Source organism: Topomyia yanbarensis, chromosome 2 (genome assembly GCF_030247195.1).
Source record: "Topomyia yanbarensis strain Yona2022 chromosome 2, ASM3024719v1, whole genome shotgun sequence".
Lineage (NCBI taxonomy): Eukaryota > Metazoa > Arthropoda > Insecta > Diptera > Culicidae > Topomyia > Topomyia yanbarensis.
The window spans coordinates 160,071,026-160,096,671 of NC_080671.1; the positions used below are offsets into that span (position 1 = coordinate 160,071,026).

At 42.8% G+C, this 25,646-nt stretch overlaps 1 protein-coding gene across 1 annotated transcript in view; it reads left to right on the plus strand.

Annotated features, from left to right (window-relative positions):
* The window catches only part of LOC131679859 (CD166 antigen-like), a 185,875-nt gene that overhangs the window by 120,515 nt on the left and 39,714 nt on the right, over positions 1-25,646 (plus strand). The window contains exons 5-10 of the mRNA XM_058960609.1: positions 3,291-3,421; positions 16,710-16,869; positions 17,613-17,906; positions 18,010-18,151; positions 22,259-22,461; positions 22,544-22,743. Of these exons, the coding sequence (XP_058816592.1) occupies positions 3,291-3,421; positions 16,710-16,869; positions 17,613-17,906; positions 18,010-18,151; positions 22,259-22,461; positions 22,544-22,743 (1,130 nt within the window). The remainder of the gene's footprint in view (positions 1-3,290; positions 3,422-16,709; positions 16,870-17,612; positions 17,907-18,009; positions 18,152-22,258; positions 22,462-22,543; positions 22,744-25,646) is intronic.

A 25,646-nucleotide genomic window follows, 5' to 3' on the forward strand; every position in this document is an offset into this window, starting at 1 on the left:
AGTTTTCTTCAGACCACCCCATTTCGAATGACACTCATATTGACGATGGTTGTCTCTATTTTTTGATAATCGAAAGTTGCCATCTTGAATTTTAAAATGGCTTTAATTATCCTTTTCTGAGGTGTACTAACCACCGCCTTTCAAAAGACACCCATATTGATGATGGTTTTCTCTGATTTGTGATAAAAAATTCCTGAAAACATTCTTAGGATAAAAATATTTCTCCTCTCAGGGCAAAAGTAGTATATCTTTACAACCCTTTGGTGCTATGGTTTTTATCCCATTTTGCTCTTAATAAAACATACCCACTTTTGCTCACAGTGAATTTTTAACCCACTTTATGAATAGACAACTTCACTTTACCTTAAGGTAAGGTAAGAGATTCAACGTGAAAAAAACGCTTTCTTGCGATTTTTTGGAAATTCGGCTGAAGCGAATTGATCAATACATTTGTACATTATAATGAATCATTTCAATAACATTCTGTAATTTTTCTATGAAAAAATACCAACAGCGACTCGGTGACGAAGTTTTTTGTGGAACGTCTATAGAAAAAAACACGATTGGCGGTGTTAATTGCCATTCAAAAACTACTTAATCGGTTTATTTAAAACTTTGCATGCACTTTCTATGTGAAAAATACCTAATCCCTAAGTTGAGTTTTCGAGATAATTTTTCAATTAAGGGGGTGTTTTACTCATTTGAAATAAATATCACTATTTTCACGAAAAATTGCGCCATTTTGCGAGTAAAAATAGTTTTTTGTTTGTTGTTGTTTTTTGTAGTTTTTGAATGGAAGTTAACACCGTAAATCGTGTTTTTTCCAGAGATGTTCTACAAAATACTTCATTCTCGAGTATCTTGTCGATATTTTTGCAAAGAAATATTACAAAATTATATTGAAATGATGCATTATAAAGTACAAGAGATTGGATCAATTAGCTTAACCCGAATTTCCAAAAAAACATCACAAAAAAGTGTTTTGTCGCGCTGAAATCCTGAAATCCTTAGGGTTGATTTCTTCACCCTCACTTAACGCTTAAGCCAGGATTAAACGTTCTGGTGAATTTGGTTTAAAAGTTAAACGAGGGTGAAGAAATCGGCCCTTAGTCTTCCAACCGTCAAAGAGAATTATTTTGATAGCAAGAAAAAATTTCGAACATTTATTACACTTTAAAAGAGCATATTTTTTACATTTTTGACATACTATAAAGTAAAGTTATCTAAAGAGTTTTGAAATCTGTTTTATTTTTTCTTATTTGTAGACTCAATATTTTTTAAAAGTTACATCAAATTCTATCATTTTCGAAAAATTGCCGATTTTCATCAAAACCCCTATCAAACTGTATTTTTGGCAATACCACTGGAACAAAAGCGATATCGAACAGCAGAATGAAACTAAGTGGCAAACAATCAAATCCTACTCAATACTACCGTAGAGTGCAATCAACGGCTTGCAATGTTGAGGCAAAGCATAATGATCACCACTGTTCTGTGCAATTTACATTCAGCTAGCAATGTTGTTAGATTCCGTTTTGTTAATTTGTGAATGGTTTTGTCGTTTAATTACAAAGATTCCAAAAGCACAATTCCCTTTCGTTTTAGAGTATAAGCCGAGAAATCACGGCTAAAGAGCATATCTCCACAGCTAACAGTTAAACAGTCAACAGTCGCCTAAAGTTGTAATAAAGTTGATTTTTCTTCTTTTACGTACGAAATACTCGATAGACGCATCTAGGCCATTTTAAAACGAACCCCTTAAACTTTATTTACACTTTTCAAATATTATGCTAAGAAATCATCAAATTGAGCACTAAATGTAAGAAAAGCAGGAAGCAAAATTATCCATCGTCTCACCAAGCTCAAAAAAATACGTAAAACTTGGAGGCCCAGAAATCGCTCCCGAAAGCGGAGTCACCGGATCAAACTCGTTATTAATATCTTCTTATATAAAGTACTACAATGCCTCGAAATTACTCGTTTAACCTGTTAAGAAAAAATAAAGAACACGTAACGTACAGGCAACTCGACCAATTTTCGAAACTAAATAACGAAGCACAAATAAAATATATTTCGCTTTCATTATGGAAATATGTAGGGATGCCATAATCCCCATTTACTCGCCACTCGTATTCACATAATGTATGGAATTGGCATCAGCACCCACACAGTTAAAACATTCAACATATTTATTGAGCTACCAGCGGCTGAGACGAAGTAATACTTTCGTTTCAAACATTGCTAAAAGCGAGGGAGAGAGAGCAAATGATGACTATTACTTCTTTTCCAAAATTGAAATAATGTAACTAAATGCCAACCCAATGCTCCACTTCACCCCATTGATAGTGATTGTTTACTTTCCAAACAAACAAACTCATCAGGTATTGAATACATATATGAATAACGAGGTCTGTAGCCCCTGGATAAATCAGATAAGCTGATAGTCATTAATTCCCATTGAAATTACCCACAATTGTTATACGATAATTAAAGTACATTCGAGTCGCGTTTAAAGCGGTTCTTTTTACGTTTTTGAACAACTCAATTTTTAGGTGTGTAAGCTTTCAATCTAGCAACAAAATTGTTTATCCGCCACGTAAAATGTGTGTTTGGGGTAATGCAAACGATTAACGAATAGGTAATACATAAGCAAAATCAATATTGAATAATCAGAATAACTGGTAACCGCAAATTGCATGTTTTGAATTTATTCCGCAAGATAAAAATCAATCAAACATATTATGGAAAACCAACAAACTATTTTGCTATTGAAATCTCAATTGAAATTTTACGTCCCAAGTTTATACTTGATTCTCATCAGCAGTCATTTGTGTTTCGAGCAGACATCCACTGCTAGAAAAACTGGCAAACTATAACCAAACTTTCTTTAAGAGACCATTTTACTCCAAAACTTTCTGGGCTCAAAATAAACTTTCACCATCATCTCCACACACCCGTCCCCTCCACCCGCTACATGTCGTTAACGTTGCTCAGTGACGCTTTACGAGATTAGCTTTCTTGATTTATACTTTCATTGGATTCCATGTTCGGAAACATCGCCCAAGCCCAGCACAGCCCGCTCTATTTCATATTTCAAATGACAAACGGGCTGCAGAAAATCATTCTCTCATTCCCATCGACACTAGGCGTCCTTCCGGCCACCGCACATTTTGATCCTGAATCACAGTACCTACGTCCGCACTTATCATGCAGAGGGTACTTGCGTTCTTTTCTATACGTATGTTTGTACATGAATTCTAGATTTTTTTTTATTTTCATCTCTTCAACAGATCCACCAATTGTTTCGCTACGGCTCGGATCGACACTCTCGGCGGAAGACATCAAGGATAGTGACGATGTTTACTTCGAGTGTCACGTCCAGGCGAATCCTCCATGGAGGAAATTGCACTGGCTACACGACGTAAGTGTTATTTACGAGCAGCGTGCTCTCACGGCCAACTCGAGGAGTGACCCTTTTCCCACATTCCCAACCACATTTTGCTCCAATTCTCATATGCTTTCTTTAGGGGTTTGTCAACAAACAACGATAAATGTGTCACGAAGAAAGACCGATGAATGGTTACACTTAAAGCCGTTGTTGCTGTAGTAGAGAGAATAGTCGATATAATTGGTGTCACTATCGTTGCATGACATATGAATGATATATTATTGATGACCAAGGTGTCGTAGTATAGTTTGTTGTATAGATATACATATTTTTTCCTGCGGAATATTTATGTGAAAATAATATGTGAATAGTAAGTTGAGCAATTTATGTTTCGAATTCATCTCATTAGTAGCTTACATTGAGTCGCCATATAGACGCTGATCCAAAAAACCAGTGTCTGCTTCTAACGAGACGAAATCGAAACGCAAATTCCTCAACGCTCTAATGTTATATATTCTGCCCATCTCGCACAAAGGAGTGCTAAGGTAGAGATCTAACCACATAAATATATAAATTAAAGTGATCTTTAACCAGCTTTGATATTGATGACACTCATTTACTCCCTTGTACACCTTGACCGAATCCTCTTATTCGTAAATATTCATTACTGCCTTTCGTACTCTGTATGTCATCTGTCGTCTCTCGTCTCTTTTATATAGTAAAAAGTTTCAAAAGCCTGGCGTGTAGTGTATTGGAACTATGTGGGACTCACGACTCACGTTCGTGCCTAACCACTAAAAACAATCCTTACTTTTCACGCCCTTCTTCCTCACGGAACTACGTCAAGGTATTACTTCGTGGGGGGGATCGTTGTGCTTTCATCGCACCTCTTTCTTCTGCGTATCTCGGAGCCTCACTTAGTTCATGGAGTGGCTCGACCTATGAGCTTTGATTTACCTTTCGATTCTTCTCTTAGTTCTTGTCTCCATCTATTACGTCGCCATTAGCTCTCGTCCCGTGAGCCGTTTAGGTGCTGATTCCTTGAGCCATTTAGCTCATATTTCCGTGAGTCATTCAGCCCCCGACCTTATCACGATCTACTTGGATAGTGCCCAACGGTGAACTTACCCTACTCTGACCGATAGTTTCCCGACGGAGAAATTTCTCCCGACACCGATACCCGCTTCCTTGACCCATTTAGCTTCCAGCTTTATCGAGATCAACTTAGATATTATCCTACTCCGACTGAGAGTTGCCCGACAACGGAATTTCCTTCGGTACCAGTGTTTGTTTCGTGAGCCAATTAGCTCCTCTTTTTATCACGATTCTGTCGGGTAGTCCACGGTGAATTCCCCGGCGATAGATTGCTCCCGATACCGATGTACGTTTCTGTGAGCAATTAAGCTCCCCGCTTGGTCTACTCGGCCTAGACCCCAGCGTTGCACCTAGTCTACTCAACCGGCCAGCCAGTAGATACTAAGGTCCATCCAGCGATTCCGGGTGGAGCGTAGCTTCCGGTTCACTGGCGCCCTAACGACTCACTTCTAGCTATTCGACGCGGTTCACTCGGTCTAATCTCCAGCGGGGGATCTAGCCTACTCACGAGCTACCCGGTAGGTGTCGAGGTCAGTCCGGCGATTCCGGTAAAGCCTGACAACCGGTTCACTGGCGCCCCGACGACCCAAGCCCGGTGCTATATCCCGTACTACTCAACTGGTCCCCGGCGATGGACCTAGTCTACGCCGTCGAAGAGTTCCCCGGCGGCGGAATTTCTCCCGAAACCCGATTTGTGGTTTCCCGGCGCCGTTCTAACCAATGGTGCTACTTGGTTGGTCCCTTCGCTACTTCCGCTGGAGCTCGGATAGTATACTCGTAACTACTCTATTGACTGCGTCCCAGATATGCTCGTCGTGGCACATCTCTTCGACGATATTGTACGATATTTTTTGGTTCAGTGTATTTTCACCGATTAGTTGTTTGTGTTGATCGCTCCAGTTATTTTTTTAATATTTGACGTGATTTGTGCCGTTTAATCGTCGTTTATCGTATCAGTCGATCTTAAATTTTGTTTGCGCCCTTGGTATTGTGAAGTTTTAAAGTGTTTTCTACAAATTTTGTTTTGTGTCGTGAAAAAGTCCAGTGAAAATCGAGATTGTTTACATCACCGGACCTGTGTGTAATTACCCACAAAAAATTCACGCGCTCATTTCGCCATCTGCACGCGAGTAGAGGAAAGTATTTCCCACCATAACTTGGCGCACAGTGAGACGAAAACGAAAAGTCGGATCTAGGGCGGGTAGAAAATCGGCATTATGACAAGTGCATGCGATCACTGCGCGAAAACCGTCAAATCGGACGATGACTTTATCGAGTGCATGGGATTTTGCAAAAATGTGGTGCATATGCAGTGCGGTAAACAACTCAACAAGCCGTTCTTGAAAAAACTTGCCGAAAATCCAAATTTATTTTGGATGTGCAATGAATGTGTCAAGTTGATGAAGTTTGCTCGCTTTCGCGACACCGTTTCCTCGCTTGGATGTGTTATCGCTGCTATCGCTGGGAAAACGGATGACGTCTGTGCTGAACTAAAGGCAGAGTTATCAAAAAATAACCAGCAAATTTCGCACCTCGCCAGAAAGGTTTCAACAGCCACTCCAGTCCGGCCAAATTCCGGTACATCTCGACCACCTCAGAAACGTCGTCGCGAGGATGGTCCTGATCCGAGCAGTATTCTTGTCGGCGGTCGAAAGCTAGTCGATAATAGCAACATTCTCACGGTTCCTCCTCCCACTCCGTTGCTCTGGATGTATCTTTCCCGCTTTCATCCCAGCGTTAGCAAGGAGACAGTCGAAAAAATGTCCAAAGAAGGGCTAAACTGCAACGAGGAAATAAAGGTCATTCCGCTTGTTAAAAAAGGCATAGACGTCAGTACTCTGAACTTCATATCTTTCAAAGTTGGAGTTCACCCAAAGTACCGTGAAGCAGCTCTTAACCCTGACACATGGCCGCAAGGCATATTGTTCAGGGAATTTGAGGATAGCCGTACCCAGAACATTTGGTGCCCACCGACTGATTTTCCTACGCCTTCGGAAGTCGCATGTATTCCGCTAAGTCAACCCGGCCCATCAACCCTACAGAGGACTCCGCAACGATTGGCAATGCCACTATACCAAGCTACACCGCCATTGTGAAGGAGTGTCGACGCTGATCGCATACTGGGACGCAATGCAGTTGGTACAATGGAAGCCCTCGATCCCCCGCTACAGTCGAGCCCTTGCAGCCAGCGTTCAGCAGTCGTCCCGGTCCTGTATGTGTGGGTGGAGAAGGGGTCTTCCAAGCCGCCTTTCTCGGCAAGTATTATACAAATTGTAACGATACAACGGTTAAACCGATTCACGCTTCTAGTTCATCGTCCAACACTCGCCGTAAGCTACTACCGTCCCGTTCCTGCTCTCCGCATCGCTCCATCGGGGTTCAACGCATACTGGGACGCACCGCAGTTGGCACTATGGAAGCCCTCGAGCCCCCCGCCACAGTCGAGCAATTGCAGCCAGCGATCATCAGTCGTCCCGGTCCTGTGTGTGGGATGGGTGAAAGGGTCTTCCAACCCGCCACAAATGGCAAGTATACATCTGATCCGAACACTTCAAGCGCTGATGTATTCTTCGCTTCCAGTAATTTGCCTTTTGCTCTAACATCTTGTGACGAGATGTCAACTATTTCTGTCGCCGATGATGATCGCTGCATTCTGGAGCGCGATGCAGTTGATTCGCCCTCTGCAGAACCTGATCCGTCATCCAATAACATCGAGATTTACTACCAGAATGTTGGTGGCTTAAATTCATCAACGGACAGCTATTTGCTCGCGACCACGGGCTGCTGTTATGACGTCATCGCCTTAACCGAGACGTGGCTCAACAACCGTACTCTGTCTCACCAGGTGTTTGGTTCAACATTTGATGTCTTCCGCTGTGATCGCAATGCCCTCAACAGCCGCAAGACATCAGGTGGTGGTGTACTCATCGCCGTTCGCCATGGTATAAAAGCCCGAGTGATCAACGATGAGCGGTGGGAGAGCTCCGAGCAAGTGTGGATATCAGTGAAACTTGCCGATCGCAATCTCTTCCTGTGTGTCGTGTATTTTCCACCTGACCGAATTCGTGATTACAGCCTGATCGATGTACATCTTTCCTCCGTTTCTTTCATCACCTCGATCGCTGCCCCATCTGATGATATTGTTATACTGGGCGACTTTAACTTACCTGGCTTGACCTGGTGCCCAGCAAGTAACGGATTTCTACGATTGGATATCGAAAAATCTGTGCTTATCAACAATGCCAGTTGTATCTTGGACAACTACAGTAGCGCAACTCTTCGGCAAATTAATAATATCATCAACGAGAACGGACGTACATTGGACCTCTGCTTTGTAAGTGCCCGGGACTACGCTCCGTACTGCTGCGCCGCACCGACACCTTTAGTCCAGCATGTGCGCCATCATCCCCCACTACATCTTGTACTCGCTGGTAACCTAGGAGTGAGTTTTGAAGACGTCTCAAGCTCTATCGTCTACGATTTTAAAAACGCTGACTACGACAGCATCGTTAGCACGCTGTTGGATATAAATTGGGACGAAAATCTTAACAATGATGACGCGAACGAAGCAGCGATGACGTTTTCTAATATTCTTAACTACCTAATCGACCGTCATGTGCCAAAACGAACAGTCAGCACAAATCAACACCCTCCCTGGCAATCAACAGTGCTTAGACGATTAAAAACTGCCAAACGAGCCGCATTTAAAAAGTTCTCGAAGCATAAGACACTTGCATTACGAAACCACTACTTTCAACTCAACCACGAATACAAACAGCAAAGCAGACGTGCCTTTTTTAGATATCAGCGAAACGTCGAACGTCAACTGAAATCCAAGCCCAAGTCGTTTTGGAAATATGTGAACGAGCAGCGAAAAGAATCCGGGTTACCATCTTGTATGTCATTAAATGGAGTTTTAGGCACCGACACTAAGGAAATTTGCCAATTGTTTTCCGACAAATTTTCAAGCGTTTTTTCCGACGAGAACCTTTCCCCACAACAAGTCGCTGCCGCTTCAAATCTAACTCCTTCTCTAGGACGAACCATCAACCGAATTTGTGTCGATAATGCTGCCATTCTTGCAGCAAATTCCAAGCTGAAAGCATCTAGTTCCCCGGGTCCAGATGGCGTTCCTTCGATTTTTGTCAAAAAGTGCATCAGCGGGCTTCTTGAACCACTTCGGCGAGTCTTTGTGCTATCACTCAATACTGGAATATTCCCTTCCTGCTGGAAAGCAGCGCACATGTTTCCAGTTCACAAAAAAGGAAACAAATCGAACATTGACAATTATCGAGGAATCTCGTGTTTAAGTGCAGTATCAAAACTATTCGAGCTGGTTGTCTTAGACCCTCTTTTCTTTCACTGCAAACACTACATTGCAGACGATCAACACGGATTTATGCCTAAACGATCGACAACGACTAACCTGCTCTCGTTCACAACATATGCAATGGATGGATTCGCTGACGGATTGCAAACCGATGCTATTTACATGGATCTATCTGCGGCCTTCGACAAAATCAATCATGATATCGCAATAGCGAAGCTGGACAAACTCGGTATTCATGGACAACTTCTGCGCTGGTTTCGTTCCTACCTCGAAGGAAGGCAGCTCCAAATCAGCATTAAGGACTGTCTATCTACACCATTCTTCGCTACATCCGGTATCCCACAAGGAAGCCATCTCGGTCCAGTGATATTCCTCCTCTACTTTAATGACGTCAACATCAAATTACAAGGACCCCGCCTTTCTTTTGCCGACGACATGAAAATTTTTCAACAAATACGGGATAAAACCGATGCCGAGCTTCTTCAGAGGGAATTGGACAGCTTTAGTACGTGGTGTGATCTAAACAGAATGGTTTTAAACCCGAGCAAATGCTCAATCGTTACGTTCACGCGGAAACGCCATCCGATTCAGTTTAACTACCATCTCTTCGACTCGAGTATTCCAAGACACTCTAACGTCAAGGATCTCGGAGTCATCATGGATTCGGCACTAACGTTCAAACCACATACATCATCCATTGTGGATAAGGCTTCAAGACAGCTTGGGTTCATCTTTCGAATAGCGAAAAACTTTAAGGACGTATACTGTTTAAAATCTCTCTATTGTGCGCTGGTTCGCTCAACACTGGAATATTGTTCTGCTGTTTGGAACCCTTACTACCAGAACGGTGTCGACAGAATCGAGGCCGTCCAACGCCGGTTCATACGCTTTGCACTCCGACATCTTCCTTGGCAAAACAGATTTCAGCTGCCGAGCTACGAAAACCGTTGTCAGTTAATACAGCTCGATACTCTAAGCATCCGGAGGGACTGCTCTCGAGCCCTGTTCGTCTCGGACTTACTGTCTGCCAGGGTGGATTGCCCTACAATCCTCGGACGCCTCGATCTTCAAGCTCGCGTTCGAGCTCTGCGCAATAACTCTCTTCTGCGAGTCCCATTCAGGAGAACTAACTATGGGCGCCAGGGCGCTGTTACCGGACTCCAGCGTGTGTTTAACAGTGTGGCGACGGCGTTTGACTTCAACCTGACAAGGAATTCGATAAAAACTAAAATTATTCGTATTCTGAAATGTAATTAGTTTAAGTAACCACCATTGGGGCCAAGGGGTCTGTTGGTGACGGTACAACAAATAAACAAACAATATGCAGGTACATCCGGAAGCATCCGTGTTCTGACAAAAACTGTGTTGTTCTCGCAGCCTTCTCACATACATAGTCGACATGGCTGTAATTTAACCGATTGACGACCATCACACCCAGGTACTTCAACGCACGCATCGATGGGATGGATGGTCCCCCGAAGCTGATCTCGACACACTGGACTTTTTCACGGTTGCTGATCAGCACTACCTCGGTCTCGTGGTGAGCTAGCTGCAACTTGACGTCAGCCATCCAGGTTCCCACGATGCCTATTGTCTCTGCCGTTAACATTTCCACGTCCTCAAGGGTCTCAGCACGTTATCATTAGGACAACATCATATGCAAAGCCGACAATCTTCACTCCCCTGGGCAGTTCCGGTGTTATCTTTCCATTGTAATATTCCAGAGAGTTGGGCGGAGTGTGGAGCTCTGATGTACTCCCGCCGTGACACTAATCGACCTCTGCCCCATGTTCGTTTCGTAGACCAGTAGTCGGTTCTGGAAGTAACTTTTCAGAACCTTGCACAGATAGTCCTGAACCCGTCGTCTGTTGTTTGTCGTCTGTCGTCTGTCGTCCGTCGTCTGTCCTCTGTCCTCTGTCGTTTGTCGTCTGTCGTCTGTCGTCTGTCGTCTGTCGTCTGTCGTCTGTCGTCTGTCGTCTGTTGTCTGTCGTCTGTCGTCTGTCGTCTGTCGTCTGTCGTCTGTCGTCTGTCGTCTGTCGTCTGTCGTCTGTCGTCTGTCGTCTGTCGTCTGTCGTCTGTCGTCTGTCGTCTGTCGTCTGTCGTCTGTCGCCTGTCGTCTGTCGTCTGTCGTCTGTCGTCTGTCGTCTGTCGTCTGTCGTCTGTCGTCTGTCGTCTGTCGTCTGTCGTCTGTCGTCTGTCGTCTGTCGTCTGTCGTCTGTCGTCTGTCGTCTGTCGTCTGTCGTCTGTCGTCTGTCGTCTGTCGTCTGTCGTCTGTCGTCTGTCGTCTGTCGTCTGTCGTCTGTCGTCTGTCGTCTGTCGTCTGTCGTCTGTCGTCTGTCGTCTGTCGTCTGTCGTCTGTCGTCTGTCGTCTGTCGTCTGTCGTCTGTCGTCTGTCGTCTGTCGTCTGTCGTCTGTCGTCTGTCGTCTGTCGTCTGTCGTCTGTCGTCTGTCGTCTGTCGTCTGTCGTCTGTCGTCTGTCGTCTGTCGTCTGTCGTCTGTCGTCTGTCGTCTGTCGTCTGTCGTCTGTCGTCTGTCGTCTGTCGTCTGTCGTCTGTCGTCTGTCGTCTATCATCTGTCGTCTATCATCTGTCGTCTGTCGTCTGTCGTCTGTCGTCTGTCGTCTGTCGTCTGTCGTCTGTCGTCTGTCGTCTGTCGTCTGTCGTCTGTCGTCTGTCGGCTGTCGTCTGTCGGCTGTCGTCTGTCGTCTGTCGTCTGTCGTCTGTCGTATGTCGTCTGTCGTCTGTCGTCTGTCGTCTGTCGTCTTTCGTCTGTCGTCTTTCGTCTGTCGTCTTTCGTCTGTCATCTGTCGTCTGTCGTCTGTCGTCTGTCGTCTGTCGTCTGTCGTCTGTCGTCTGTCGTCTGTCGTCTGTCGTCTGTCGTCTGTCGTCTGTCGTCTGTCGTCTGTCGTCTGTCGTCTGTCGTCTGTCGTCTGTCGTCTGTCGTCTGTCGTCTGTCGTCTGTTGTCTGTCGTCTGTCGTCTATCATCTGTCGTCTATCGCGCTAACTCTGTAATTGACAAAAATGTGATGCCACAGTGATTTTGTACTTTTCAAATGACCTAGCGTAGGTTGTAGATCTCATCAAATGCAATACAAAATTATATATTTAAAATGCAGTATTATGCAACAACTTGTATATCCTCAAAATCTTGATTTATAGCAAAAAAAACATTTTTCGGGACTTTCAGCACGTAAAAATTAGCTGCACCGACACTTTTCAACCAATTTTCGTTTTTTTAGTGGTTAGAAAAAAAGAAATTTCCAACGGTACGCTATGCTATGTTCTTTTGTTAAAAAGTGCTATGCGATTGTGGGACAATAATGCGAAAGTCACCATCGATATGCGATTTTTTCATGAAAAATCTGAACATACGGAAATGTTTCAGCTAGCCAACGTACGGACGTTACGGGAACTAGAGCTTAAACGTTAGACTATACAGGACTGTCGAGTACGTTCAGACATCTTCAAGGTCACATCAAAGAATTTTCCATGGCAAGCTATGTCGATGCAAACCCGGTATGATCTGCGGGCTTGAACATGTACGGCTATTGACAAGTTTGAAGGGCAGCAACAGCGAACCAGTAGCAGCTCGAACTCAGCAAACTTACAGAAACTTACACCATTCGATGCGAAAATTGTTTCGCATTTGAAGATGTCGCTTCGGTTCAGAAACTTGAAGCTGAGGGGGAGAAGCGAGCGCGCATTATCCTGGAAGAAACTATGATACGAAGGGGACCTCGTATGGAAGCGGGTCTGCTCTGACGAAAGCACGACATGAACTTCCCGGAGAGCTAGCTAATCACGATCAGCAGATTGAAGGTTTGGAGAACGACTGGCAAAAGATCCATAGCTGCCGAGAAGGCTGAACGGAACTACGAACAGAAGCAGTACATCCGCAAAGTATCGCATGAAGAGCTGACTAACACATGCCATGTGGTACCTTCCGTTAAGGGTGGTGACGAATCCTAAGAAACCTAGTAAAAATCGACTAGAGTGGGATGCAGCAGCGAAGGCTGGTGGAGTTGTATTCAACGGTATGCTTCTCAAGGGCCCGGATTTAATCATATCGCTAGTGAACGTTTTATTGCGATTTAGGGAAGGCAAGATCGTAGCGTATCCTGATATCCAAGAGATGTTCCCGAAAATTCTCAACCGGAAAGAGGTCAAGTGATCGCAGTGCTTCGAATGCCGTATCAGTCCGTCTGATGAAGTCAAGCATATGTAGACTACATAGAATGGTATTAAAATATTTACTTATACATATACTATACATTATTTCTACAGCTAAGTTCAAATTTAATTTGTTTTGTAGACATGGAAAGGTAAATTATTTCACAATTTTTATTGTAATGACGCATCATTCTATTGACGGGGCTACTTTTAGCATAGTTTGTCCTAAACGATTGTTCTTGAAATAAATTATGAATTTTTAGTTGATGACTAGGTACCTAAAATTTTATTAGCGAAAGTAATGATACGAAGTTCGGATATACATTGTCAATTGTCATTGCTATATTCGCGGCAACCAGCTCTCCATGCACGACACAGTTCGTTAAGAATAAAAACACTCTCGAATACGCGAAATCATATCCTCAAGCGGAAAACGCAATCATCTACAGCCATTATGTAGATGACTTCTTTAACAGTGTCTACTCGGTAGAAGTAGCAGTAAGGCTTATCAAACAAGTGCAGTTTATCCACGCTGCATCAGGCCTTTAATTCGGCAAAATTTTGTCTAACTCGGAGAATGTTCTCGACTACCTCGGGGAAACTAGTTCGCCAGACAGCGAGTCACTAGTACTGGATAATGAACACGCATGAGCGCGTCTAGTGTGTAGTGTGAGTTCCATAAGCAGATCGCTTCACCTTCGACCGGGTCGTACTAGGGTCATAGACGTTTCGGGCAGACGCCAAATTGTTCCAACAAAGAGACAGAAGCTACGGACCATAATGAAGCTGTACTACCCTTTGAGATTTGTGGCGTGCTTCGTAGCTCAGGGGAAAATCGTGAAGCAAGTAATTTGGAGAACGGGATCAAACTGTGTAGTAGAATCGAATCGATTCTAGATGAATCGAGCTGTACGAGACGATTGATGAAATGCAAGTACAGCGTTGCTTCTTACGGCGCCAGAAGTGGACGAAATCTATGTTAGCGTAGCCTCATGCACGTGTGTAGCTTATTAGAGAATGGCACATAGCGGCAGTAGTCGGTGTTCGCTAGTAGCATCAAAAACTAAAGTCGCTTCACTTCGTGCACCCTCAATCCCAACAATGTTTGTTCGTCACTTACTCTCAACTTACACAAACTCTACCTCTGGACGGACTCTAGCTTAGTTCTGGTGTGGCTTTGTTCGGACAATCGCCGACATCACCAATTCGTATTATTCCGAGTCGGCGAAATTCTTTCACTCACCAACGTAGACGAGTGGCGCCACGTCCCTTCGAAGATCAACGTAGTTGATAATGCCATCAAGTGGAATTCTGGACCATCGTTCGAACCGGAGTATCGTTGAGTTAAAGGTCTGTTCCTACAAAAATAATAATAATGCAATCGAACAAAGAAGATTAAGCAGATTCGTCAATCGAAGAAATACGAACGGTAACTGTGCATCTGACGTCGGAGATAGTACAAGTCGAACGCTTTTCAAGTTAGAATCATTTAATTCGAACGATAGCCCACTTTCACTGGGCGATAGGATGCTGACAGCAAATTAGCAGTAGTAAACATCGAAGACAAAGTCCAGATCAAGACAAGTTCGTGAAGGCAGAGGAAGCGTTCACAAATGGAATTCACTGCGTCCGTTTTCCGATGAACACAGGGTCGTACGGGTACGAAGTTGGATTGGAAAAGCGCAACATATTCCATAGGCAGCATGGTACTCCGTAATATTGCCCATCGTTGAACCATGAAGCATCGTATAACTGTTCTTCCGGTAAATTACTTCCACTAACGATTTCTTAACGTCAACGGAGAAACAGTGTACAACAAACTACGGCAGAAGTTCTACATACCGAAGCTTCGTTAGTCATATGCAAAATTGGCACGAGTTGTCAGTACTGTATAATACAGAAAGCTGTTCTAGTGCCCCCGCTGATGACACCACTTCCCAAGGAACACCTAATCTCATTCGTTCGGCAGTTTACATACGGCGCCGACTACATGGGGCCCTTCGAAGTCAAAGTCGGCCGTAGCGTGGTGAAAATATTGATCTGCTTGCTTACCTGTTTTACAGTACAGGTGGTTCATCTGGAGCTAGCTTAAAGTCTTTCAACAATCTCCTACGTAATGGCCTATAGGAGATTTGTGGTCAGGCGAGAGCATCACTGGAGGTTTTCTTCGATAGTGGTATAAACTTTTTCGAAGTCAACCGCCAGCTATCGGAAGGAAATAGGAAATGTATCGGATAGTGCCCGGCATCCTAGCGATGAGGTATTAGAAACGAATATATTGAACACCGAAAGCGTTATGAATTCGCGGCTGTAAACGTACGTTCTTCTGGAAGCTGCAGACCACGAGTCATTCACGTCAGTAAGCGAACCTGAAATAAAAGGAAACATTCTTCGAGACACCTAGAATCTCGCCAAGAACGTCACAGACGATTTCTAGCAAAGGTGGGTTTGTGTTGACCAGGCGTACGAAATGGTACGATGCAGTCAAATCATTGGAATCTAGTCGTTATGGTCGACGAACATACGAGGAACCGATAGGAACGAGAACGTATCCTAGAGATTTTTCCGGACAAGTGCGGACAGCTGAGGCACGCGCCAGTTCAAACTGCTAGAAATGTGTGCCCGAGACCTGCGGTAAGGCTCGCTGTTCTGTACGTCGTAAGCGGTAACCAGCTCCGGGATTGGCAATGGTTCACGTTGCTTTGTAGAAAACGTGGAATTGTCCTTCCACGAAAAAGCAGCAACTTAAAAGAGAAGAAAATACTAAAAATGTAAATTTGTATTGCGACTAATTAATTAGAATAAATTGCAGCCTTTTAGCTGTGCAGTTAGACATAAAAGAACGGTATTTGTTCCGACTTCGGGAACAGACTTCGTCTCATCAGCATCTGGCAGAACGACTTGACTACCATGTAGATGCCAAATAATCCATTTAGGTTGTTGCAAAGAGGTTTATAAAATTGTCATTTTTGTAAGGCAAAATATGAATGCTTTTCAATGTGTCGATCAACGAGATATATATTATTTTCAACCCCTCCCAAAACCCTTTCAGAAAAACTGTACAGAATTAGATTTGTTTCAAATTAAGTCAGATTTAGAGATTTTAAAATTTTAATATTTCTTTGGATCAATTTTCATGTACACAAACAAACGCTGATTTTCCAACAAACATACAGAAGCGCAGCGCTTTGGTTGGCTAGCCGAACCACGTAAAGATTTAGCTATGATTGACTGAACAATCAAATTGAATTATGATGAATTAAGCTATGGTTTCAGGCACGATCTAATATTATTCATCGAGAGCTTTGTCTTTCTACTATATTATGCCCATCTTCAAAATGTGTTACACTCAACGGTGTTCATTATGAAAGTAATTGTAAATCTATAAGCATTGTGTACTTCATTCTAGAAACATGTTCTATATAAAATCAAATAGTACTTCCGTTCGTAGAACGACCATCATGAATTCTCAAACATTTGCTGAGCTAACGCTAACGAAGCCATCGGCGATGAGTTATGTATTTTTATATATTTCCACAATCGCCATTCCTTCTCATCCCCAGTCGAACATTCATTTTTATTAATCTTCAATCTTATTACAACCCAAAGGGCAAGCTTTTCCCGGTGTTATTCCGGCTCAATTGTGCAATTTACTACTCCATCGACTGACTGTTTTGTCTTGCTTTTCTCCTCCCACATGCCATTCTTCTTTCCGAAAAAAAACAGGGCGTAATGATAACTCACAACGCTTCCGCCCGTGTTATTCGCTCGAACCAGAGCCTGGTGCTGCAGAAGGTGAACCGTAACTCGTCCGGAAATTACTCGTGTAGCGCAATCAACGCCGAGGGTGAAACAGTCAGCAATCAGCTGGCACTACGGATCAAGTGTAAGTACTTCCCCGTTGTCGAACAATTCGCAAACTGTATGTTCAGCAAATGCTTTCGAGTTATTTCAATCATCAGGAAAACTTATGCTATGACCCAGACCGAGTTTTGCAAACCAAACGTAACTCAAGTCCAAAGACGTACTCTGAGTGGGAATTTAGTGCTTGCTGATATCGTCTAGAGAATCATTAGTGATTCAAATATGATCATTAACGTTACCGACTCAATCTCAGAGTAAAACGGTATAAACTATATTCGGTGCAATCTGCTACTGTTAATGTTCAAGATGGCAAACCTTCTACAGCCTACCGCAAATTAGCGTTCGATAGTGGTTGTTGAATGATGGAATGGAATAAAGTATTTCTAATACCTTACTAGCCGAACATGCTTTAAAAAGCTCAAAAACACAAATGTATGTGCTTTCAATTAACATTTTACTACATTTTTTAGATTCTGATACCCACTAAATCAAAACAGCCACTCAGTACGTTCCAGTGTCTGAATTCGAAGCACACCAAAATCATAACGTTTCTGGTTAGCGTTCTGGGAATAAAGTAGAACACGGGATAATTAGGCATACATAAAGGCAAATTTCCCAATAGGAACACAAATCGATTGTTTTGAGAGAGAAAAATCCCATCTGTACAGATTTTCAGGCAATCGATCCCGCAAAGAGTTGTTAATTCGAAACGGCTTAATAGAACTTACCGTCTGTCTATCTCTCTCTCACTCTCGTTCCCTATAGATGCTCCCGTGTGCGCAACGGAAAAAATTATCATTGTGGGAGCCTTCCGCAGCGAGTCCCTTCACATTCCCTGTGAGGTCCAGGCCGATCCGCCTCCACGGCAGTTCTTCTGGAAGTTCAACAACTCGGGCGAAACGCTTGAGATCAGTAAAGAGCGGTTTGTTAAAAACGGTTCACTAAGCCTGCTAAGCTACACGCCCGTCTCCGATCAGGACTATGGCACGCTGACCTGCTGGGGACAGAACGAGGTGGGCCTGCAGCAGTGGCCCTGCTTCTTCCAAGTGGTGCTTGCCGGTACGGGTTCCAGATTCCGAATCGCCGATTGGATCGATTTTTAATTTTCACTATTTTCTGGTTTTTCTCTGCTTTTATATGCTGTTTTTCACTACGCTATCAGGATTGCCATCGACGGTGAAAAATTGTACGATAAACAATCAAACGCAGAACTCGGTGGAAGTGCAGTGCATAGCCGGGTATGATGGTGGTTTGCCGCAGATTTTCATGCTCGAACTGGTTTCGAGCAGAACGGGGAGACTGAGGTGAGTATTGCTTCCGGTAGGATTGATTTTATACAGTGCGGTTTATGGGAAAGCCATTAATCAGGAAAAGTGAATCGATTTCTGCGGTAAACGTGGGATGACTTCCAGTCTCTAGTGGTCGGAATGGTTATTAGCTTAATTCCACATAATGTAAGGATACACAATTTTTGTATATAAGAAAAAACAACGTGAGAACATAAGCTGCTACAATAAAATGTTGAGCACTATGTGTTGTTGCAAATAATTTACTAACTTTTACTCTGTAATAAAAGTTAGTAAATTATTTGCAACAACACATAGCGCTCAACATATGTCGTTACATATGTCCAAAGCTCGATGCCGTTTTCCTAATCCCGTGACTATAAGTATGGGAAAGAAAGCTTAGTTGAGATAGTTCTACCACGCACCGATTCTTCGCTAAAAACACAAAACGAGCAGAAAAGATGGAACAAATCTTCAATCCGTTGCCGTGCGTTGCCGTTGCGTTGTATACTCTGAAATCCTAACTAATTTTGAATCCGAAATCAGAATACTGTGGCTCAAATGGCACGTGTGGCTCAAATGGCACTCTTCACGGTAATCTACGGAGCATGAAACATAAAAAGCGACGCTTTACGGTCTCTATTCTCTCAAAGCCTCAAGCAGTTTGGGCTCCACTCTTCAGAGCAACATTCTAGGATTGATCGCGATACAGAGCAGTAGAGCGATTTGAGACAATAGGTATCCGCAAAATTTTTGGCTATCCTGAGGATGCATCCTAGTGCTCGAGACGCTTTACCAACTGCATAGAATAAGTGTTGTTTAAACATAAGTTGAGAATCCAGAATCACTCCCAGATCCTTCACGTGACTGACGCGTTTAATGTCTGTTTGTAGTAGACGGTAGTTGAAATAAATCAAATCTATCTTGCGTCAAAATGATATTGCCGAGTTCACATGCGGTTCATCTTAAACCATTCAGTAAAGATTCGAAACAACTATTGGAGAAATCCACAATTTTCGATTGAACGAATTAAGCGAAAAATCTTGAGATCATTCACGAAAGACAATCATGGATTCTTCACAACTAGATGTACATCTCAGAAGTACAGCAGAAACAAAAACGGTCCCAAGTGGCTTCCATGAGATATTCCTGAAGTGAAGGTGGGGGTCTTTTAATCTCATATGACAACCGCTATCTCTCGGTCTGTGAGGTAAGATCGAACCCACTGCTAAACACTACCATTTATTCCAAACCTCTCCTTTTTTGCGATTGCGGTTGACCGTCCAGACTTGAACCTGATCGTCACTTAGGTACTGCTTACATTGAGCCTGAAGGGGTTCCATATTCAACAGCTCGAACAACTTCGAGACAGCACTCAGTGAAGTTCCTTCACAGTAATTATTGACGTCTCGCTTTTTTATCCTTTTTATGGATGAGGAACATGTTCGCGTATTTCCAGTGGAGTAATCAAAACTTCGATATGCCTTTTCAGAATAACGGAAGGCAACCCGTCGGGTCCCGGATCGAAATATGACTCAACCCGAGAGGAAGCTCTTATAATCGTTGTATCGACATCTATAGCACCTAAAGCTTGGACTACATTCGGAATACATTCGCGATTTTTTCCGAAAGAAGTATATATGTCTTGTGTTGTAGTAGCTGTGTTCCCATTGAGAGTCACAGACGGCAGTCCAGATTCCTTGCACTGGTCATTCACATATTTCCTGAAACGTTTAGGATGCGACGAAAGATTTGCTGATATCGAAAGAAACAGTGTTGACTCGTTTAAATGTAGGATGAGACTGACGTAATAGTTTCTGAGTGGTATTTTTTATACTTATGGGGTTATGGGGCGGTGAATTGCACTGGTGTTGCATTTTCTAGCAGAAGAGCAGGTAGTTACGGACGTGTTTCATTTTCATTTCTGCTAGAAGTGCAAAACGAGTGCAATCCACTGCCACGGTGTTTTTCAATAAAAAACGACATTAGTAAAACTCCGCAGGACAGCTCTCTTGCTGGACTTGAGCCGTCTCTCGTTAGCCATGGAGGGCGGGTTGGTCGATGGTAAACATTCTTCGGAACGTAGCTGCCAATAACGTACACCAGAACATTGGAAAAAGTTTAAACTGCGGTTTTGACATCTTCAGACTAGTAGCCAAGTAGCCTCACTGCACCTGGGTGGAGAACGGAATGGTCGGATCCTGGATAAAGAAATCCATTTCGAGAAGATTTCATCAACTGCATTAATATCTTCGAGGATTGTAAAAACCGAGCTGCAGTGTGCTTCGACATATTTGATGGCACGAGCGCGTTCGGATGGAACATACAACGCACACAAATACAATTTACGGTCGCCAAGCTCGATAATCGTCCAAACCTGTTCAAGTTGAACCTCGACAGCTCTTAACTGCTTCTATTACACCAGCTCCGGTGGATTTTCGGCTATTGCTAGGGCTCCGGTCACGACGAAACACTTGACTGGAAAGCTTGTTATCGTTCAACCACGTTTCGACGAGGACAATTATGTCATAACTCTTAACAGAGAGAACAAGACGATATTGCTCAACGTTTGAGTTGATATCACCAACATTTTGGTAGGATAGCAGCAGCTTGTCATGTCGTTGACCAAGGCTGGAAATCGAAGAGCTTTGAGGCAAGGAAGAGCTCACAGATGCATTGTACTTACCTGTGCTAGGTTTACTGAAGACTCTCCCAACTCCATCACAGAACCGGGACGGCGGCTGATCGCTGGCTGAAAGGATTCGACTGTGGTTGGGGGACTACGGGCTTCCTCACGACTGGTGGCGAGTGTGCATATCCCGGTGGCTGAAGAGACGATATTTCATGGAATGCAGCTGGAGTATGTGCCTCTCTTAAAAAAAAACTGCAGGTCGGTGACAGAAAATACGGCATCTGGTGCTGATATGAAGTAATTAACGAAGAACATTTCAACGCTTGAATTATTCAAAACGAATGGATACTTGCCGCAATAAGAAATGTGGAAGACCATTTCCTCACTCCCACACACAGGACCGGGACGAGTGTGGGGAACACTTTCCACTGCTTGCGCGCAGATGGCGAAGTGAGCGCGTGCATTTTTAGGGAATTATACACAGGTCGCAGTGTCACAATTTCCCCGTAGACTAGCCAAGTTTTCACACGTCGAAATAAAGCACTTTTCACCGAAAAACGGCGAAATAAATTAAAATAAAACTTCCACTAGAGCCAAAAACGTAAACTAGTTGTTATCAGCGATCATGAGCGCCCACGCCTACTCGCGTTCAGGGAAGCGTTTCTTTTGAATCCTTTTATTCAGGTTTCGCTAATTTTTTTTACATTTTTTTACACTTTATCTTCTTGCCTTCACATGGTTATTTCCTTCGAGCGCAATTCTGGATTATTTCCCGCGAGCTCTTCTTCTAACAGCTGATAAAGTTCTTTTATGTGTGTGATGGTCAAGTTTGTTTTGATCGAGTGAAAAAGTTGAATGACTCGTTTCACAAATCATGTGATGGCGTTGGGGGCGGGCATAGCGTAGTTGGTAAATCGATTACCTTGTACGCAGCTCACCTGGGTTAGAGTTCCATCCCCGCACATAGGGTTAGAGATTCTTCCAAAGAGATTTATCTAACCCGAACAGAGGCGAATAACCTCTATAATAAAAATGTGATGGCGTCCATAATCTGGATACCCAGTTAAAAAATTTTGGGCGCGATGGAATGGAATGGAATGGAATACGTTTCAACCAAATGTTATTTTCCAATGCAGAGAATTTTGGCACGCCAAAGGGGTTATGTTTCGATTGTTGTTAAAATAAAAAATTACATGGATGTTTGAGAAACAGTACACTGATACTGTTTTTCTGAGAAAGGATATAGATAATATAGCTTCATTTAACAGTTGATCAACAAATAGTACAGCCTTTCCCCAATGGTACCAGAATAGGATCATTACCCTATTCAAGGATACATATCAAATTGCTTAAGTAGTTAATACGTCTTTTTCTCCTGTATATTTGCGGATTTATTAATAGCACAAAATCATATTTAGCCTCAAAGTATTCCAGTTGTACGTTATGTTGTTCTAGATAAAACTTTCATTAAAATCACGCTATACCATTGCCAGGTACAACGTAACCAACCCGGACGAACCATACTTTGTGATAGAATCGTTAGAATCGCTAATCCACTACAACAGTATCTACGATGACCTGGGTGATGACAACGCATTCAAGGCAGTCATCTATGCCGTAAACCAGAAAGGAAGAAGTCAGGGTGTAGTCGTCAAAGATTTTTTCCTCGAGAGCACGACCACAGAAAACCGAGCAGGTAAGCGATATCCATTGAATTTCGTTGAGGCTTTTCCTAGAATCTACCACATATGCAAATAATGTTTTCTAATCCTTCATAGTTCTAACGAGCACCTCGCTGGACCACGTTTCGCCGATTCTGTTCGGAGTTTTGCTCACTCTGCTGGTATTGTGCTTCGTCATCTTCGTGCGCGTTTACTACATAAAAGCCACAACCACCTCCTCAACCATCACGAATGTTAACAGTGATCTGGTTAACAACACGAAACAGCATGGGTTGAAACAGGATCAGTTTTCCAAGGTAAGCTTTATGTGGTGATATGAGTCAATATTTTACAAATCGTGCAGATTTTGGGCAAATATATAATGGCACGTTCAAATGCTTTAAAAAATGTGTTACATGAATGGACAAATTTTATCATCACTTCCATTACATTACATTACATTACACTGGATTTCCTCCAAACTTCTTTAAATTGATTCATCCTTTCTATATGGGAAAGGAAAAATGGCCAGAAAGTCGTTCATCATTTTCATTTTCCTATATATCATCAAACCTCGACGTTTCATGGGTTAAGGACATCAAACAGGCATTGGCACATTCCAGTTTTGATTCTTTCTTACATGACCTCAAGAACCGCCGTAGATGACCAATTTGGTCAATTCTATTTTGTTTAGGTATTCGTGATCTTCTAGGTACAAGTAAATATGCAACCATGTTATTAGTTTAAGCATTATCTTGTTATCATGGATTTATTATGATTTACAGTTTGACCACAATTTTTAACCCGTAACTCCGGTTGTGTTAGTTGTATAATTTCGCGTCCCCCGCTAACCGCGGAGAATCCAAAGGCTGCCACTCTCGCTGTGGAGGATAAGCCGAACGAGCATTGCTCTCCTTCACAACAAACACTAAAAGCGGAGTAAAGGAAGCAAGATGTCGTCTAGGAAGTACTCTGCGGCATCTTCTTAGAATCTTTGCGTAGAGCTAAGAATCCAGTATTTCATCATCACAGTAGCTACTAAAGCTCCTACAAAGAGACATCCCTAGCTAACAGTTAATGTCTTGTTTGTTTTCGACCCAACCAATCGAAAAAAAACTCTAAATCAAAACTGCACTCCAGTATTTTGATATTCTGCAGGCTAATGATGAATTACATTTTGAACAGAGATCGACTACCATAGGCTACCAAATGCAACGATTGTTTCAAGCATGCTGAAGCCAACTCGGATGTCTTAAAATTAAGTTGAAAATGGTACAAATTCGTTTTCCACATTCGTATAATTTCCGTTATCGTAAAATGATCACTTTTTCCAAAGTATTTTTGATAAAACTAACCCCGGCGATCAACCTCACGTTAACCTCAAACGATGGTAATCAGCAGCAGCCTTATGATGTGAGTAAAACGAAAATGGTTCTAAGAATGACACAAGAGGAAAACTAATCAATTATCACTAAAAATAGGAAGGTTCAAAACCACTCTTCCAAATCATCCGTCGTGCTATATATTTAACCGATAACACTCAGGATTGTTTCAATTTAATTTTTTTATGATATTGCGCACTTCCCACCAACCTGGACTCCGCTTTTTCAGAGTGCGAGTGAACTGCTACCGAAAACTGCGAGCTGTCAAAACGCATGTATTTCATGCGATAGAGTTGGTACTTTCATAGACAGACCAGTCGAACTAACCAGTCTATGAGAAGAATTTAATAAAAGAATAGTAAGTGCGCAGTACGGTTAGAATCCAGTTTTTAGTACCACAAGCAATAAGGCTGCTCTATCAGAATCTAAAACTATAGCAGAATGTGTTTGGGCCTAGGGGTGGCCCTTGGTGTGGGAAATTTGCAGATTGCTGTTAGTGGCTGGCTATGTTTACACTTGTCCGCAGACAAATAAAACTCTTGGATGGACCACTCAAAACAAACCGCAAACAACTTATGTGGATTGTATTTTGGAAAACCACTTGCAACTGGATGTGATTTATTGGAAAGAAAAACACTTTTTGCACTTTACACTTTATTTGGAAACTCACTCTGTCACTTGTACTTTACACTTCACTTGTACTTCACACTTTACTTGTTGGAATAATACTGACTGCTGCGATGCGCAGAACGCGCGTACTTATATTACACGCCACACGTTCTAGAAACGTGTGGCTCATCCGCGATGCTTGTCGATACCATGTCAAACATCAATTGTTTTTCGTCGCCTTTCCGCATCGGGCGATTGTATCGTTGGATCACTCACGCTCGCTGACGATGATGCAATACCGCGCGTATCGCTGCTGCTGCTATTGTTGTTGCTACTGCTGTGTGTGAGATGATCGTGCGCGAAAGGAATATTTGGCGTTCATTCGAGAATGTTCTTGCTAGTTGGAGATGTTGCTCGATAATAATGAAATGGTGTGGACAATTTTATTTGGCAGTGATTAGCGCTGAACAGAGGCGCGAACAGAATGCATACAGCTTTCGGTTAAAACAGTGGTCTCTGTCTATTTCCAATCATCAGCAACATCATTCACGATATCAATATCAATTCTTCAAAAGGGCTAATGAGATTTTTGTAAACAAACTTATTTCGCTCATTATACCGTTGTCGAGTTGAATTTCATGAAAGATTCACATGAATCAACATCTTTACCCTTGGTAGAAACAATTTCAAATATCTTCTGTGTTGAAATTATAATAAATTAAGAGAAATCAGCAAAACAAAAGTTTGTTTACAAATCTTATTAGCCCTATTCAAATGTTGATATGGATATTCAGTGTGCATCTGCTTCTGTTCGAAGCAGTGCGAAGCGAACGAGAAACAGTTACTTTCATCTAGTGTGCATTGTCTGAAGAACAAAGGGAACCGTTATTTTTATTCTTGCGTGGTGACCTATCAAGATGACAAAGTCTTGTCAACATTTCGTATTTCGGAGAAGATGGATCTATTACGGAGGACACATAGAGGAACTACTTTCCAGGTATTTCAAATGGTGTTTTTGTAGTGAGAATGAGGGTAGAACAGGCCATTCCCTCCTATCTCACCATGCGGTACAAAACAGAAGGGGTTAGTACCATTATACAGCGAACTCATTGTACATATCAAGATCAAACTAGTACGTGCCAGTTCTGGGAACAAACGACACATTATGGACGACCCAGCCCAGAAACCGCTGAGGAAAGCTTTGTAAAAAAATTGAGAAATGTTTTTCA